Source organism: Strix uralensis, chromosome 1, assembly GCF_047716275.1.
Source record: "Strix uralensis isolate ZFMK-TIS-50842 chromosome 1, bStrUra1, whole genome shotgun sequence".
NCBI classification, from domain to species: Eukaryota; Metazoa; Chordata; class Aves; order Strigiformes; family Strigidae; genus Strix; species Strix uralensis.
Window position 1 is genome coordinate 128,353,074 of NC_133972.1, and position 16,945 is coordinate 128,370,018.

At 40.9% G+C, this 16,945-nt stretch overlaps 1 protein-coding gene across 5 annotated transcripts in view; it reads left to right on the forward strand.

Annotated features, from left to right (window-relative positions):
- The window catches only part of MAPRE2 (microtubule associated protein RP/EB family member 2), a 102,611-nt gene extending 86,300 nt beyond the window's left edge, over positions 1-16,311 (forward strand). For all 5 annotated transcript variants that reach the window (XM_074880618.1, XM_074880624.1, XM_074880602.1 and 2 more), the window contains 3 exons: positions 3,459-3,598; positions 8,616-8,774; positions 14,174-16,311. In XM_074880618.1, the coding sequence (XP_074736719.1) occupies positions 3,459-3,598; positions 8,616-8,774; positions 14,174-14,245 (371 nt within the window). In that variant the 3' untranslated portion in view covers positions 14,246-16,311. The remainder of the gene's footprint in view (positions 1-3,458; positions 3,599-8,615; positions 8,775-14,173) is intronic.
- Positions 16,312-16,945: the final 634 nt, after the last annotated feature.

Here is a 16,945-nt window from a genome sequence, read left to right on the forward strand (position 1 = left end):
GTGCTGATTACAAGGCAGTTCTCTCAGTGGTCTGTGAAAAGAGCTGGTTATCAGATATTTTTTATAGAAAAAATTTGTATAAAATTTTACGCTTTCTCAGAGTATGTAAGTGGGTTATATATAAATATTTTCATAGAAGGTATGATGTTGGACAGAATTTAAGATGCTTGGCTTATATAGCCCCTCTGAGCAATTATTCCCCAATTGCACTAATGGCATCAAAGCCACTGTGGTGCTTAATAGCAAAGTCATTAAGTCTATCAAGATCTTTCATCACTATTTAGATATCTGGCTGTCTCAAGTACTTTGCACTACTCTACCAACCAGCATCCTTTAATTCTTTTATGAAATTAAGCTGCTGTTAGAATGGGAGGCTTACCTCTGAGCTGATTCTAAAACTGATGTTTCAGAATAAATGTGAAGTAAAGCTTTTTTTTTCCAGGAAACTTTAAATTAGAAATCTCTAGGCATTCTCTGTTGCAATTAAGTTCTACCCAGCTGTCGCTGGTACTGTTTGAAATGCTCAGGTTATTTTGCTGTTTTTTATCTATGTTTCTGACATTGGAATATCGTGTTCATTTAAGAGCTGATCCTGAGCTGCAGAGCAAAAGTCGATTTCTTCTGATTTGTTTGAACTTTATAAAGCTTAGTAACACTTTGCTGTAGAAATTCAAAAGACTCTGTTGTTTTCAAAGGAGGGCAGAATATAATGTGGTGTATTGGTTCTATCCAGCCCTCTCTGTCCTCAGAGAGTGGTGATGTGGGCTCGCTCAGCACGCTCTGGGAGGGCGCCTCAGCTGCAAATTAGAGGGAATACCTGGGGATTAAATGTTTGTGCCTGCTCCATCTTTAACTCTCTCTGCAGGTTAAAGAGAGGTGTATACTTAATGATTTGGCTTTCTGTGGTCAGTACCCCTGTCTACAAAGAACTAGCTGGCTTTGCAGGGCTATTGAGCGTGAAAGGGAGCAATGTGCCGTGGCTGCACAGCGTGCCTTGCTTAGGTCTTGCACCATGACCCACAGGAGAAATGGTGAAGAAGAGCTGATGGGCTGGGGGATGCTGCCCTAGAAAAGCTGAAGAGCTTCTCCTATGCTTGTATGCAGGTGTTTGCTGCCTAGGGAAATTCCAGTGCTGCCTTCGAGTAGGAAGAAGGGTAGTTGGTAGAGGAGGGAGCTGCATTGACCAGCCAAGGGCTTCACATCTGAAGGTCCATGGCTTGTTTTATAGCATTTAATTTTCAGTTGATATCCTGAACTGTGTCTTGCAGGTGTAGAATACAAAAAGAAATAAATGTTGATACCTTGGTTTAGTATACATGTATATTCTTTTTAATGTTGTGTAGGTAACTATTGCAGTTGCATGTGATACAAGTATTCATTAAATAACTTGAGACCCAACTAGAATGCTATAGGCAAAGTCATTATTTCATGTGTGTGTTATCTTGCATGTTTTGACACCAGTTTTCTTCTGTTTACCTACTAATCCATCTGAAAATGATTTTCCTGGTTTTGAGACCATCTTAACAATCCTCCTCTGAAGTAGCTGATTTTTAGTTAGTCAAAATATGGACTGAACCTTGAAAGTCTTGAAGGCAGGATGCTAAAGTTTATAAAATTGCCTAAAGAAAGAAATAGCAGCAAAAGATCTTGGCATTTTTAATGTTTTTCCACAAATTATTTATTCTTTGCTGATTGAACTATGATGTGAAAAGAAGTTTAATTTCAGGCACGTACACAACATTGAATTTTCCCAACTTGAGCAAGTCTGTGTACTGTATCTGAAATCTGCTGGAGGTGAGTTTGTGTATGCAATTAGACATGGAAGCTATTGGAGACACCAATTTCTAAAGAAAAAGGAAAGATTAAGCAAGCTTGATTAAATAACCCATTGCTGCTCTCCTTTCCCATCACTTTTCAGCTCCTCCAAGGGACCACTGTACACAGTTTCTGGGTCATGAGACCATGTGAGCTCCAGGGTTTGGTCATATGGGCAGCCTCACAAGTCATCTTTCTCCCCCTCCTGCCATTCCCTTCCTTCTTGTGATTTCTTCCTAGTAATGCCTTTGTAAAACATTGATTTTACAATTAACTGCTTTATTAAAGTGTTGTTTGACATTGGGGATACATTGTGGAAATGACAACTTAAAGCAATTTCTAGTGTGCCATAACTCAAATAATCTAATGGAGGAGCAGCTGGTGAGGTGTGGGGTGGGAGGTGGTTGCTGAGAAAGCTGGGGCATATTCCTCCAGAAGTGGTGACCACAAGCTCAGAGCTCGAGCTGGGTGCTTGCTGGATTCAGGCTCTCTCCCTCACCCTGTGTGGCCTAGACTTCAGAGCCAACAGCATTTGATGGAGGAGGATGGCCGTGGAGCCCATCAGCGTGTCTGGACAGCTGTTTTGCTCTTTGTAAGAAACAGTGGTAAACGTGGGTGCTGCAAAGCAGGACTTCTGATTCACATGCCTGCTTGATAAATCAAATAAATAGGTCAGAGAGCTGAGTTTCTGTTCTGTCTTCTTAACTAAAGTGATTCTTGTAGCAGATGTATGTCCATTGCATCTGAAATTTATTTCTAGTTGGCAGGAATAAGGAAGAGGCTATACGAGTCAGAGTACAGTGCCGGTGGGAGCCCAGGCAAGGTGGACAGCTGTGAGCCAGGCACTTGTGTACCGGGGCTGAGTGACTAAATCAGACAACCAGCAACAAGGAGAGGAAAAATGGAGAGGCAGGGCAAGGTGTGATGAGCTGGCTGTGAGGTTCATATGAAAGTACTGTGAACCCGTTCACGGAAATGCTCCTCTGCTTGGGCATTTGTGTGCCACAGGTGTGGTGCCTGTGCATGCTTGTTACTTGCTGGCTTTGCTGGTCTTGCTCTGTATTCTGGAAGATTTGCAGTGCAAGTAATTAAAAACAAATAGCAAAACCTAAGCAGATCAAAATTTATCTCTTGGTCACTATGGTAACTGTGAGTTCACCAGTGGATTTTAATTCTGCATGCTCTGTCTGAATTTCAATGCCCTTGTCTTGAGGATGGTTTATATTTGAAAATGAGGAAAGCACAGAGGCAGTTTAGCTGAGTTTATTTCAAGTCAGTCTTTCTCCGGGGAAATTGAAGATAGATCTGTACACTAAATACTGGACTGGGGGAATGGTCTGTTAATGGCATATTTTTCAAAGCTGAAAGCTGCTGACAGCTAAGGGAACTTTATATTCTTATTTTGATGTTAGTTTATTTTAGTTTTGGAGTGACCTCACTCTCAGTAGCAAACTCAAACTGCTAGGAAATGTGGTTTTTCCTTTCCCAAGGTATAGCAGCACTGGAACTTCCTCCACTGTCACCTTGAAGTGACAAGAGAAAATGACTCTCTGTAAAACAAATACTTTTGTTTCAGTACCAAGTTAATAGGAATGTATTTATCATGGGGATGAATCTCAATTATTATTTATTGTACTTTTCAGGTGCTGCTAAATCCAGTCCAGCTTCTAAACCAGGATCAACGCCTTCTCGCCCATCTTCAGCAAAAAAAGCCGCACCAAGCAGCTCAGCATCCAAATCAGATAAAGATTTGGAAACTCAAGTCATACAGCTCAGTGAACAGGTAAATTTGCTTTAGGCATAAAATTAGATGCATTCATTGTCACAGGAGGGCATGAAATCTAATATTGCCCTCTGTTGAATGATGCTGTCCAGAATTATGAAGGGACAAAAGACTGCAATAGCTCAACTGGGAAGAAGAAAGTGATTTATTGTTAAAAATAACATCTGACAGAGATGACTGGTGTTTGCCAGTATTTTTAAAAGGTGATCTTAAGAATGACAGATAAGTCTTGCTAAGTATGATAATTTTATCAGATTTTTAAACGTATCTTTTATTTCACTCGGATAGGAAAAATCCCAATAGTGTTTTTGCTCTTGTGTATTACAAATTTTAAATAAATTTTAATGTGGTGTTGTGGAGAAAGCAAGCCTGTCTGTAATACCAAGGTGTTAGAGATTTGCAACTGAACTGAGACTAGCTCATTGCACTCTGCCTTCTGGAAGAAAGGCATTAAGAAGGTAATATGAATTTTTCATGTAAAAATGTGATCTACCTTTTTCAGAATACTTAATTATATTACAGATAATGTTCTGCAATATAATTAATAAAGTTTCAGAATTTCTTTAATGTTAGGGAAGGAAAGGGCTTAATTTTCATTGATGCTATGGAGCTTTATACCACTTTGTCATTCCTGGACATGCAAGAGTGTCTGCACTGAACATGAATAAATAGCTGCATCTGGCTCAAGACTGTCCTGTCAGAATGGTGTAAATGCCACTAGTATAAGTGAGGCCTAATCCTTGTATTTGTCCTGGATGAGAGAAAATGGAAAGGAAAAACCTCATATTTTAGAGCCTGAGTTTCCCTGGCAGCTGCATTCAGGAAGAAGTCATTATTCTGGATCAAGTTAAATTTTCCACAATTAAGGGCATTTCAGTTTCAGACTTTCATTGACTTGAACAACAAATATTTCAGTTTGGGGCACTTTTGCAAACTCTTGATTACTGTTATGCACTTAAAAGGTGGTGGATGGACAGCCACATCCCAAACACGCTGTACTGCAGATTCAAGGTACAATTCTGAGCAGCAGAGTGCACAGCAGGGTCCACCAGCCTTCCAAATGGGCTTCTGATTGTTGCTGTAACAGAAAAGTTTTAAAATGTTGCACAAGAAGTGGGTGTATATATTTGTCATGTAATCTTTTTTTTTTTTTTTAAATCAGTGTAAGAGTGGAGTTCAAACATTGGCTTAATGCAACCATGACAGTTGTACTCGGAAGTCAGAATGTGTTTGCTTCAGGAGGAAGAGTTGGTTGGGATCTGAGCAACATAAAAATATTTGATCTCTACTAAAATAGGCAGTCGCTATCACATCCACTGCTAATGTATTCCTAGCACTTTCCATGTGTGAAAACCTTAAGCTTTATATACAAATAAGCCTGAGGGAAAACTGATGATTTCCCCCATCACCAAAGAGAAGAAATTTTGAGGATTTGGAAAGCTGGTGTTTTAATAGCTAGTTTATAAGAGACCTCTTCTAGCTAGAATGGTCTGGAAAGTTTTTTTTTTTTAAGGCTGGCAGCATTTGGTATCTCATTTCCCACTAATGGTTACTTGTGCACACTGGGCATATAATACGAGCCAAAAAAGCTATGCTGCAAACAGCTCTGAGCCAGGTTTTTCTGACCCTCAGCCTGAACATGCTGGAAGAGCCAAACTGACCGTTTTTTACCACTCTCCAGCAACCAGGGACACGAGGGCAGCAGCCACTTTTATGCAGTTACTGTCTTGATTATGAGTAAGAAATGTTGAATGGTGTCTGGATATCAAATTCCTATATGACCATAACAGACTTTTTTTTCAGCCCTTTCATGGATGGCAGCTAAGGGAGATTGAAACATCTGAACTTCCATACAATTTGTAGTGGAATATTTTAAGTAGCAGGGCTGTCCATACACTATATTTTACTATAGGGTAGCTTAATGAGGTATTTGCAATAATCGTAAGCCATCCATAACGTTTGCTAGTTTAATGGCTCCCAACAATCTTAAAGTTTCTCTTAAAATGGTTTTCGCTATTGCCTTTGCCTGTGCTAATAAAGTGAACACTTCCAAGGAATGTCACTGTGCACTGGAACTTGATTACCCATAGCATTAAAATACTAAAGTGGTCCCTGCTGTGTTCCCTATGGACAGGGAAGTGATCTTACCCCTGTACTTGGCCCTGGTGAGGCCACACCTTGATTACTGTGTTCAGTTTTGAGCCCCTCACTACAAAAAGGACATTGAATTGCTCAAGCGTGTCCAAAGAAGGGCAACGAAGCTGGTGAAGGGTCTGGAGCACATGTTGTACGAGGAGCGGCTGAGGGAACTGGGGTTGTTTAGTCTGGAGAAGAGGAGGATGAGGGGAGACCTCATTGCCCTCTACAACTACCTGAAAGGAGGTTGCAGACAACTGGGGATGAGTCTCTTTAACCAAGTAACAAGTGATAGGACAAGAGGTAATGGCCTCAAGTTGCGCCAGGGAAGGTTTAGACTGGATATTAGGAAGCATTTCTTTCCAGAACGGGTTGTTAGGCGTTGGAATGGGCTGCCCAGGGAGGTGGTGGAGTCCCCATCCCTGGAGGTGTTTAAGAGTCAGGTTGACATAGCGCTGAGGGATATGGTATAGTTGGGAACTGTCAGTGTTAGGTTAATGGTTGGACTGGATGATCTTCAAGGTCTTTTCCAACCTAGGTGATTCTGTGATTCTGGTTTTGGTCTGTGCCAACTAACACTCTCCCAAAGAGTTTCTGAGAGCAGCTGAGGAAACAACACAGACCAGGGACCATTACATATGGAGAAGGGACCTTTACATACGGAGAATGGTCCCAGGAACTGTTAACTGTATGCTAGTACATGCATAGTTTCTGAAAACAGCACCATCTTGGCTACATGTCTACAGTATGTGCTTAATCTCCAACGTGGTTCTGCAGTCCTGTGAGTATTCATACTGCAAATAAGTGCCATCAGAGAAAAGACCAGTTAGTAAGAACTGCTGCCTTCGCACCCATTAACTGGATTGATGAAACTCATCCAGAAACAGAGCGTGGGAGTTAACATGCACTGTTCCTCATGCAGGATCAGCTTTTTGGCATGTTCACAGAAGGAAAAAGTAGGATGTGAATGTGCTAAGTATCTGAAGAAAAACAAATTAATGTGTCGCAGACAGGTAGTTGATATGTAACTGAAGAAAAGCATATCTGGCTTGGTTATATCAATGTTTACTGTATACTGTAGTTAATTAACTATGTGCATATATGCATAGTTCAATGATTCTGTTTCTTAAAACGGAGTGAATGTGATAGAATGAAAACAGGAGAATGCCTTCATAGTAAAACAGGTCAGAAGGGGAGATGGTCTGAGCCATTAGCTGCCAATGTTTCAGCTGAAGTTCATTGTTTTCCCAAGCTCTAGCAAGCACAGAGCAAGAGATCTGGAAGCAGTTATGTTCTTGTTCTGTCTGGATGCAGGCATTGCTCTCAAGGAATATGCTGCTGCAGATCCAAAAGACACATCTTAAATGCGAGGTCTTCATCTAAGGACCAAAATATTGTAAACTCTTGTTCCATTTTGCTATTCCTACTTTCATGAATAAATAGTTAATTTTAAGGTGACTGGTCATTGTGTCGATCACAGATTAAAACTGTCAAGGGAAGACTTGGGTGTCACACTCAGGCAGTTGGTCAGAGATGGGTTAGTACGTGAATGAGATGCTGAGATCCTGCACTGGTAACAGGTTAGTTCTGCTGTCTGACACCTTTGAGAGTGCAATCAGAAGAAGGTCAGAAGAAGGCATCACTAGCTCAGCAGTTATGAACCGAGAGGATTTAGGCTGTCTAAGCATTATTTGAACTCTGCTGATATTTTTACTAGTGAAGGAAATGAAGTAGCTTGCAGTAGAACTGGCAACACAGAACATTCTATTAAATTGTATCAGTTCACTGAAATGTAGTCTGATATGATTTAATTTATTTAGCATGCTTTATTTAGAAAATAATTTGTATAATTGCAGGCCTTAAAACGTGGATGCTAATTTGGCTATGATTGAAGTCAGTGTGTTTACTGTAGACAGCTTCATCTGTGATTATTTGTCAGTTGTTACACTGCTGTCCTCCGAATTTGAGAGCCACTTACACATGTTATCCTGATTGTGTATACTCCATTGGACAGTAGTTTATCTGCTATGCTCCCACTAAATTGTTACTTTTTGAATATATATGTATATATAAAAATATATTGCAACATCTGTCATGAGTTATACAAAGCCTAATCATTAACAGCTATGTTACCCATAAATGATTTACAGTAGTGGTGAAATACTGGCTGACAGTATAGCTTGAAGACTCTTGTGAACAAAGTTGCAAAGAGAGATACTTGGCATTTGAGAGAATTTGTTGATAGAAACAGTACATCAGTCAGAGTAGAAAGTCCATGATGCAGCCGGTCATGGCATCAGAGTGCTGAAACACAGGTCTATAACAGTGTGGTAAGTGGGGAAGCAGAAAAGGAGAGGTGAAAAAACAACACAGCAACACTCACATTTGCATCTAGAGGACCTTTTAATTTCCTAACTAGACCAGTTCCCTTTGTGAGCTTTTCTGCTAGATCTGTGTATTTTTAGGCAAGGAGATATTGTAGATTTCCCAACAACTGTACATTAATCCAGGCAAAATAGTCCAAGTACTGAGCTGAAATTTTTGTTAACATTACATGACACTTCTGGCAGCTTTGTTAGAAGACAAGTCTTAAGTAGCGCTGATTTCTGAACAACTGCTTTGGGTTTCAGTGTAACAGCACTGAGAAAATTGACCTTTAAGGATCAAGTTTAAGATGTATCCAAGAGGTGTAGTGGAGGAGCCTGATTTACTATTCTCTCTTGTGTAAGGTTCAATCTAGCACTTCAGAAAAAAAAGTTGAATTCATTTTCAGCTATGAAATTGAATGTGTATTTAAGATTGTTTAGCATGCATAATTTTAGACTGAGTTGTTTTGTCTGTAGTGCACCTCAACTCATGCATCGTCTTGGTTTATATGCAGGTACATTCATTAAAACTTGCACTTGAAGGCGTAGAGAAGGAAAGGGATTTCTACTTTGGCAAATTAAGGGAGATTGAACTTCTCTGCCAAGAACATGGGGGAGAGAATAACGACCTTGTCAATCGGCTAATGGAAGTCCTTTACGCATCAGAAGAACACGTAAGTTCAAGCTTAATGTCTTTTATTTAGACACAACAGCTTAATTTCATAAAAATTTATTGTCACAGTATCGGTTCATTCCCTATATTTAGGTCAGCAGAATTGTAGCAGCTAGGATTTTGACGCCTCCTCCCCGAAAAAGGAAGTTTGCATTTGCAAACAACAGACTTTTCACCTCAGGGAAGATATTCAGGAGACTGGTTGCTTTTCACTACTTCAGTGTAGGTTTTGTATTGTAGGTTTGCTGAAGCTGATCTGAAAGGAGAGGGTGTGTGTCACAACTCTAAATTGATTTCATATGGTTCTGAGCCTTAGTTTTGTTTTTTCGATTTCCGCCTTTCTGCATAAAGTCTTTTACTCATGTTCTTCAATGTGTCAAAAATCACAAATTCTGACAGAGGTGCTGTTCAGTGTCTGCAGCTGTGAACCTTCTCTAGCCCATGTGGCAGTGTTGCAATATGTACGGTGCAGGTTGCCAAATACATAATTATATCTGCAGAGATAATGCTCTCCAACATTTTTTTATCCTGTTGCTATAGGCAAAATTCTTCCTTGTGCAAACCCAATAATCCTCTATTGCCAAAATTTCAGCAATGTATTGTCTGCAAGATTAAGCAAGAATCTCATTGCATCTTAGACTTAGCACTGTAGACACTGAACAAAGCAAGAAACTGCAAAGGGTGCTGGTTAAATTCCTCAGATACATTCAGGGATAATGATTCAGTGAAGATTTAGCTGAACTACTCCCATTCATGTTAACTAAATCCCTGTATGCACTGTACTGACAATTGACCCTTCAGTCTCTAGCGGATGATGGCTTTGGCTCCAGAGAGTATAAGCATCAACTTAATCTCTCGGCAGCACTGTGGTACTGTAGGCTGTCTTGTATCTGTTCCCAGAAAGCTGTTGCAGTAGTAGGCAGCTGACTTAAAATTTTATATCAAGAGTAGTGCTGAAGGAGCTACAAACTCACATGCTCTTCTAAAAAAGACTAGTAGAGCATAAATGAAAGTTATGTGCAAGAGGGACAGGAGCTTGCAGCTGACAGGGGCCACTGCTCAGATGAGAAGTGACAGGGAAAAGCGGATTTGTTCAATGGTGTGGGGCAAGTGCTAGAGAGGAAAAGGAGGAGGAAACCATTATTTTCACAGGAATAAACAATAAGACAAATTTGCCAGGCAAGTGATAACAAGCTAAAAGAGTTACATATATAGAGCGGTCAGAGAAAATGTCTTCTGGATTCAAGAACAGTGATTTATTTATAAAGCAAAGCCAGAAAAATCCCTCTTCTCCCCATACCCCTACCACATCTGTCTGTTTGTTGGCTTAAATAACAAGTGATTCCGTGCCAAGGAATGCATTTGTTGATTTTCTTCCTTCAGTTTTCCTTACTGACAAAACACATTACAAAAGATTCTGCTTCAGTCCACATCCCAGTGTTTTATCTGCTTCCTTCCTTCAAGCCTTTCTCTGTTGAAAGCATCATCTGTGCCTGAGCAAGAACTACATACAATGACCGCACCTTTATCTATAATGTCTTTGCAGTTGTAGGCCTGGGATGTCACTTCAGCAGGAGAGTGCTACTCCCCCAGAGAAGAATACAGAGGCCACTCCCCACGCAATTTTCTGGTACCTTTTAGTGTGAGACTTGATCTTCTCATCTTCTGGAGTGCATTTCCTCCTCAGCTTAGTAGATGGACTGTAATTTGCTGAGGAAAGACCCCAATGCGTTAGCACTAAACCAAAGACTGTGGTTCTCTTGCTGGTACAGATCCTGCCTACTTTTTGTTTTCAGACTTTGCTGTCTCATTGCGCTGCTTTGCCCGTCAGTTTTGTTTTTTTCTCTCTTTGTAACAAATTTTTCACAAGTTAAATTCTATATCACAGCATTTTGCAGGTTAATCCCTCAGTAACAGCAGTTTGGCTTTCCCAGTCCCCAGATGGGAAATAGCCCCAGTTCCCAAACCACAGTCAAACTCCAGAATTCCTAGTTTCTTGCTAATGAGTTCATCGTAAATCCAGCTTAGATTTTTTTTTTAATCTCTGTTTCAGAGTGTCTCAAGTATACAGAGGCAAAGTGGAAAAAAAGGATTACATTAATTTTCAGGATTTGTGACATTTATAAATGATACTGTGGCCAAGAGGCTTTTCTTCAGGAAGGGAATGCACAGAAATGTAGCTTACACATACTGCACAAGTGATCCCTGACCAAAGCCATGTGCTTGAATATTGTGACTAACTTAAATTTGTTTTCAGTTCATCCTTCCAATAACTGCTTGATAGCAATCTCAAACTCTTCCTTCCTAGCTGTAATTTGAAAGGCTTCTACCGCATTCGACACGACACAGAGATCGTGTCCTCTTTTTCATACCAACTGTTCTTATTCAGAAGGGACAAGTCTCTCTTTATACTTAATTTTCTGTTAAGCTTAATTTAATCCTCCTACAAGAACAAAGATCAATCAATTTGGTTTCCTTGTCTTCAGAGGCTTCCTTTTTTTTCCCCTGTTATAGTTCTGTTTTAAACTTCATTATGTGTGTTTATGGAAGAGGGATATTGTATCTGCTAGTGTCATTTAACGTTTGGCTGATCAGTCTCTAATCCTTTGTAACTTTTAATTACAAATTGATCATTTGTAATCCTGCTTCTTCATCAAAACCATCAAAGTTGACAGAGAATGGTGGTTAAAAAAGGATATATTTGGGTGGTGGGGAGATGTGGCCCCTACCAGTCATGCTATGACAGCATTGAGACCTTGGATAGTATGTAAAGCATTTGGTCGTATGGCCTTACAGCAGGAGAGCTTCAGATGGATGAACTGGAAGAGGCTATATGTCTCATCATGAAACTGGGAGCCATGTAGGTCTTGGCGTAAAGCAAAAATGCAGGAAAGCTTTTGCTTTCCTATATAGGCTGTTCTGGTTCAGCTCATGTAGAAGGTGGGTGAATTGCTGACATTTGATCCATCAGTGTTCCAAAGCAATTGCTTGAAATGTAGTTGGTTTTGTATCTTTCTGCTGTGGCAGCTACCGCATCTGCTGCTGCTTTTGTGAAAGGAACCCACCCCACCAGTAGCTGGTTTTCATAAAGTCTAGCTCTTCAGTCTACAGGCACACCTGAGTAGTTTGAGGCAGGTGGATCAAAGGGTCAAAAGAGAGCACCTCTCGTTGTGGGAGACAGAGATGACTATGGTCGTGTGATCCAAGCCAGAAATAAATGCTCTAAATAGATCTTCCATTGCTTTCCTTATTAGGGGATGCTATTCAAGGAGATTCCACAGTTCCAAGGTAATTGGGCATAGTGACTCTTGTCTTTCCCATTTCATGTGTTTATACAAGCTGTATGTTCTGAGAAGCACGTGTCCAAGTCTCGGAACTTCTGAGGTAGTCATGTAAGATTTACCATTTCCATCAAAGGTAAGCCTGGCAAGAGAGAAGCCACCACTTTTGTTCAGAGCTGCAGAGTAGGTTCCCAAGCAACTCCCTGTGGTTAGAGGCTTTTCCTATTATATGCATTAAAAGATAGTATGTATGTGACCTATAAAGTCTGCGTGAGTGGGCTTTCTAATACGTGTATCTCAAAATCCTGCATACACAGAGCGTCTGGAACAGGTGCATTCCAGAGCAGGTCACCTCAAACACATAATGCCAGGATAGATGGGGTTAAGGGAAGGTAGCTCACTGCAGCCAAACAAGCTTCAGTTTTCTTACCCCGTCAGGCAGGGTCATGTTCTCACAGCTGCCAGCTTTCCCTCTGTGAAACTCCTGTTCTCTTCAAGTCTTGCATCCTTGCAGCCCATCATGGAAGTTGTGATTTTTTAGGTACTATGCAAAAAGCTGTTTTGACATGAGGTACCTACCGTGTGTAGTAAGGGCATCATTCCCTCCAAGGGGCCATAAGGTGCTAAACTGCAGTTGTCCTGACTGACATGTGTGGCTTCTACCTGAAAATACTACCTGAGTGATAGAAAGCTTGTTTTCAATTGAAATTTGACTGTTTCTGTATGTGGTAAACAGCTGAATATTTCCATTGTATCAGCAAACATTAGGAACCTTATTCTCCTGTTCTTGACCTTTAGAAATACGAATATTTTATTGCCAGAAGGGAATTTTCTCATTGCATAAGCTTCTCTGAACTATTCTGGGAAAACTCAAATCATGGCCCTCGCTTTTCTTTTAATTTTGGCCTCAAATTTTAAAACTTAGCAGTATCAAATGGCTAAAGTTTGTTGTTCAAACCGTTCATTTCTAATGAAAATTGCCGGGAGCCAGGCTAGTTCTGCCGAGGTACTGCATCAGCAATGCTGTGTTTTGAATGGCAGCTCAGTGTCTTGGAAAAGTGTTTTCCTTTGGAGCTGCCTACAGCGGAGCTCTGCTAATGCAGGGCAGAGAGTAGATGTGGGGAATCTTTTCAGTGAACCGTGCTCTGGAAAGATGGAAGCCACTTGAGAGGAAAGCTGTAAATGCAGCTGTACCTAATGGGAATACAGAAGTAGTGCTCTAAGAGTCAGCCAGACTTTTTGAGCTCTGATACATCCAGGCCAACTCAAGATACCAGGTCTGTTGTCTCTAAATTGGAAATAGTTTGAAATTGATATCATCTGCAGTGAGGATCCAGCCTTCCCTTCGGTCAGAGATTCTTCTCCCAACGAGAATATATATTCAGAGAGACAGCTCTGGAAAATACTGTGCATAATAACTGTTTGCAAAAGGGAAGTGTTCATTAGTCATTAGTGCTTTTAACAGTAGCTCTATAAATCAGTGAATACTGGACTCAGGTTTTTTTCAAATAAAATGTGTTTGCAAGTCTTTGGTTCTATTTTCTGGATACTGCTAAAAAATCACTGTTTTGATAACCTTTGAACTCTGGTCTATGTTAGCATGGATTTATTATTTGGGGAAGGTAGTATATCTGACCTCAAAAAGGAGGCTGAGTCTAATTTTTAAAGCAGGTGATATCAAAAGTGTCTTGTCCATTTACTGATATAAATCTAGAGTGAAGATTGTGTGAAAACTACAGCACACAGGTTCAGAAATCCTTGGACAAACTGAAAATGGGAGGACATCAGGATGCTGTGATACAGCATCTCACTGTTGAGCATCTCACTGTCTAGCTGTTCAAAATGCTCACTTACTGGAGCAGTTAACACTCAGTGATGTTGAAAACTGACACCTTTTCTGGGGAAGTATCAGTACTGCGTATGCGTTGATTAAAAGCAAAGTAAATACATTTTATTGTAGTATTACAGGATGCTGCTTTTCTCAGGTAACAGCTCATTTTGTACTTACATGCATGAAAATTAGAAGTTAAGCTTTAGGCTGTGGCGAGCACCATGGGGCAGGAGTACATGAGGAATGCTTTCTGCTGAAGAATGTTTTGGGGTATTTTTCTCCCTGCAGGAGAGCCACACAGAAGAGCATGAAGGTGAAGAGCAAGTCCATGAACAGCCCCAGCAGCAGGAGGAGTACTGACTCACCCAGCGTCTCTGACAATTTTCGTTTTGTGTGAGAACTTTATTCTGGAGAATGGAACATGTGCGGCCTCAAACTTGAAATCAGTTCACTCCCAGTCTGCCATTAACATTTATGTACCATAGTGAGTGCCAGCCAACCACTGCATTCTGTACCCATACTTTGCCAAGATGCATTTGCAGACGTCTTCTTTCAGTGTATCTTCCCAAGAGGTTGTAGGGCTACATCACCTACTGTACATCACTGCAACTTCACCACTTGGCTGCTTGAGATTTGTTCTGCTCTTTAAAAAAATATATATATTTATTTTTTTCTTTTTTGTCTTAAGTATGATACACTTGTAACTTGTTCTAACATATTTATATTGGCATTTTGTGTGGCAAGAAGTACCGTACCACTAGCTGTGTCTCTCACTTTGTGGTGCTTTCGCGTTTTCTAGTACATCTGCCTTGGGGCATAAATTTGATTGAACAATTGGAATAAAGGGATACAGTGGAAGTCATACTCAAGCCATAATGATGAGGTGTGTTGTGGAGGAAAATGCTCGTGTTGCTCACGTTTATTCCTTTCCTGCCTTCACAAAATGGAGGGCAGAGCATCTGTTTCACTAGGAGAGATTTTAACCCCTGTGTTAGAAAACTTGTTAGAAAGCTGCATGGTATGTTTTTTGGCTCATTTCTGGAGGAACAGACATCCACTTAAGTTTTTTTGAAAACCCTCCCAGATTCCTGACTAGTCAATAGACATTTCCCAGCTTTTCTTCCTTCCTGAGGAATCCAGTCCCAGCCTCCAGCTGCAGCTCTGCCTCCGCAGAGCTCAGTGCTGATGGAGGAGAGAAATCTTGACACAAGTGTAGCTGCAGAACATGATCTCTGCCATCATACTTGTCTTTCCACCCCTTAGAAGAGGACAATGTAGGCCAGCCATTTTTTTTCACTATCCTTCCCCCTTCTGCTGCCCCAGCTGTACAAGTATGGAAGACAGACATTTCCTCACTAGTGCAAGGCATGAGGAGAAAACCAGCAACAGCACTAGCCTTGAACCCCCACCAAACTCCCTTTGAGTGGGTGGTGGACACCTCATGGGTGTTGAGGCTGCTTCCGAAGCACAGAGAGGCAGTGAGGAGTCCTTTTGGAGAGAGAGCACACATCAGAGGGAGACCAGCTGACCGAGGGGCACAGAGCCAGTTCTGTGCTTGGTTGACCTTCCTCTGGTGAGGCTGGCACGGCGCAGAACCATGTCTGCCCCGGAGATGTCTGCAGTGAGAGCGTTCCCTTCCAGTGCGGTCCTATCACCCTGTTCTAAATGATAGTGTTTTATAAACAGAGGTATCTTGAAGTATATAAAGCATTCCTTATTTTCCTCATAAAACTGCGCATTGTAGTCTCTCTGAATATTTAATGCTTGGTTGGTATTCTTGGTCTCTCACTTGATTTTCTTAATTCTAAATTGTTATGCTGATTTAACAGGTACATGGAAGTCCCACCCCAATCAGCAGTTACTGAAAAACTCCAAAGCCTACTGAACAGCTAAATCATCTTAGACCTTTGTGGGCTCATAAAGCATAAGTTCCCAGCTTATGCTTCCATAGAAACATTTTCAATTAATCAACACCCAGCATGCGCAGTTTTCTGTTCCTAATCAATCTTTTGCAGCTAAGTGGCTCTTAGTTAAATGTGAGATCCCTGCTGTTGTGTTGCACCACAGACAATATATAAAATACTGTTAAGCACTAGAACAGGTATTTCCACTTCCTTGATTGCTCCCCCTGCTCAGCAGAAGAGTTTCTGGACCCTGCGGGCTGAAGGTTTCCCAGCCCTGCCTCCAGCATTGACCTCATGACCTACCTGGTGATGAAGTGAAAGTACCGCAACCTGCGGGCCAACACTTTCCCGTTTCAAATCGGTTACGAATAAGGTCTGGTTTATAAAAATATGTATATTCCGAAATGAGTATTTCCAAGAATCACCACAAATGGGGGAATTGTCATTTTTGTTGTATTTGTGTTTATTAGAACATATGTACTTATTACAATTGTCATTGTAATAAACGGTAGTTCTTCATAATACTGTTGAACCGAAGAGCAGTTACTAATTTTTTCCAGTCTCCAGAATGTCCTTTAACCTGTATGGGGCAAGAAGTTTTGGGATCCAGGCTATAAACATAATGTCGTCAACATCAGTCTCTGCTTACTGCAGTTCATCCTTCTGCTAATGCTTGAGCAGATGCATGGAGAGCACGTCAAAAGAAAATGTTTTTCTAAAGGTGCAAGTGGTTGGGTTGCTGAGCTCCCCAGAGGGTTCATAGCCCGGCTGTGTGTGCCTCTTTCCTTTTCTCTCTTTGAAGCACATTTTTAAAAAAAAAGAATTAAAAAGCTGAACTTCATTTCCTGAAAATTCCTTATATCCTATTTCTGGTCTGAGGACTGCAGCCCTCTCGCTGCTTGTATCAAGGGGGAAGTGACTGACGGAGGGAGCTGGGGCAGTAAAGTACCTCGTGGGCACTAGAAATTGGCTGCGCTGAGGGGAGAGCGATGCTCTGAAAGGGGAAAGAGTTGTCCTTCGCCCCCCACCCCTGTGAGTAACCTATTCTTCCGTTATGGTTTTAATATGCATTTGTAATTACCTTTACTAAATAGCACACCATAAAGCTTTGGTTATATATTAAATGTAAACTGAAAGGAATGTAAACATATGTATT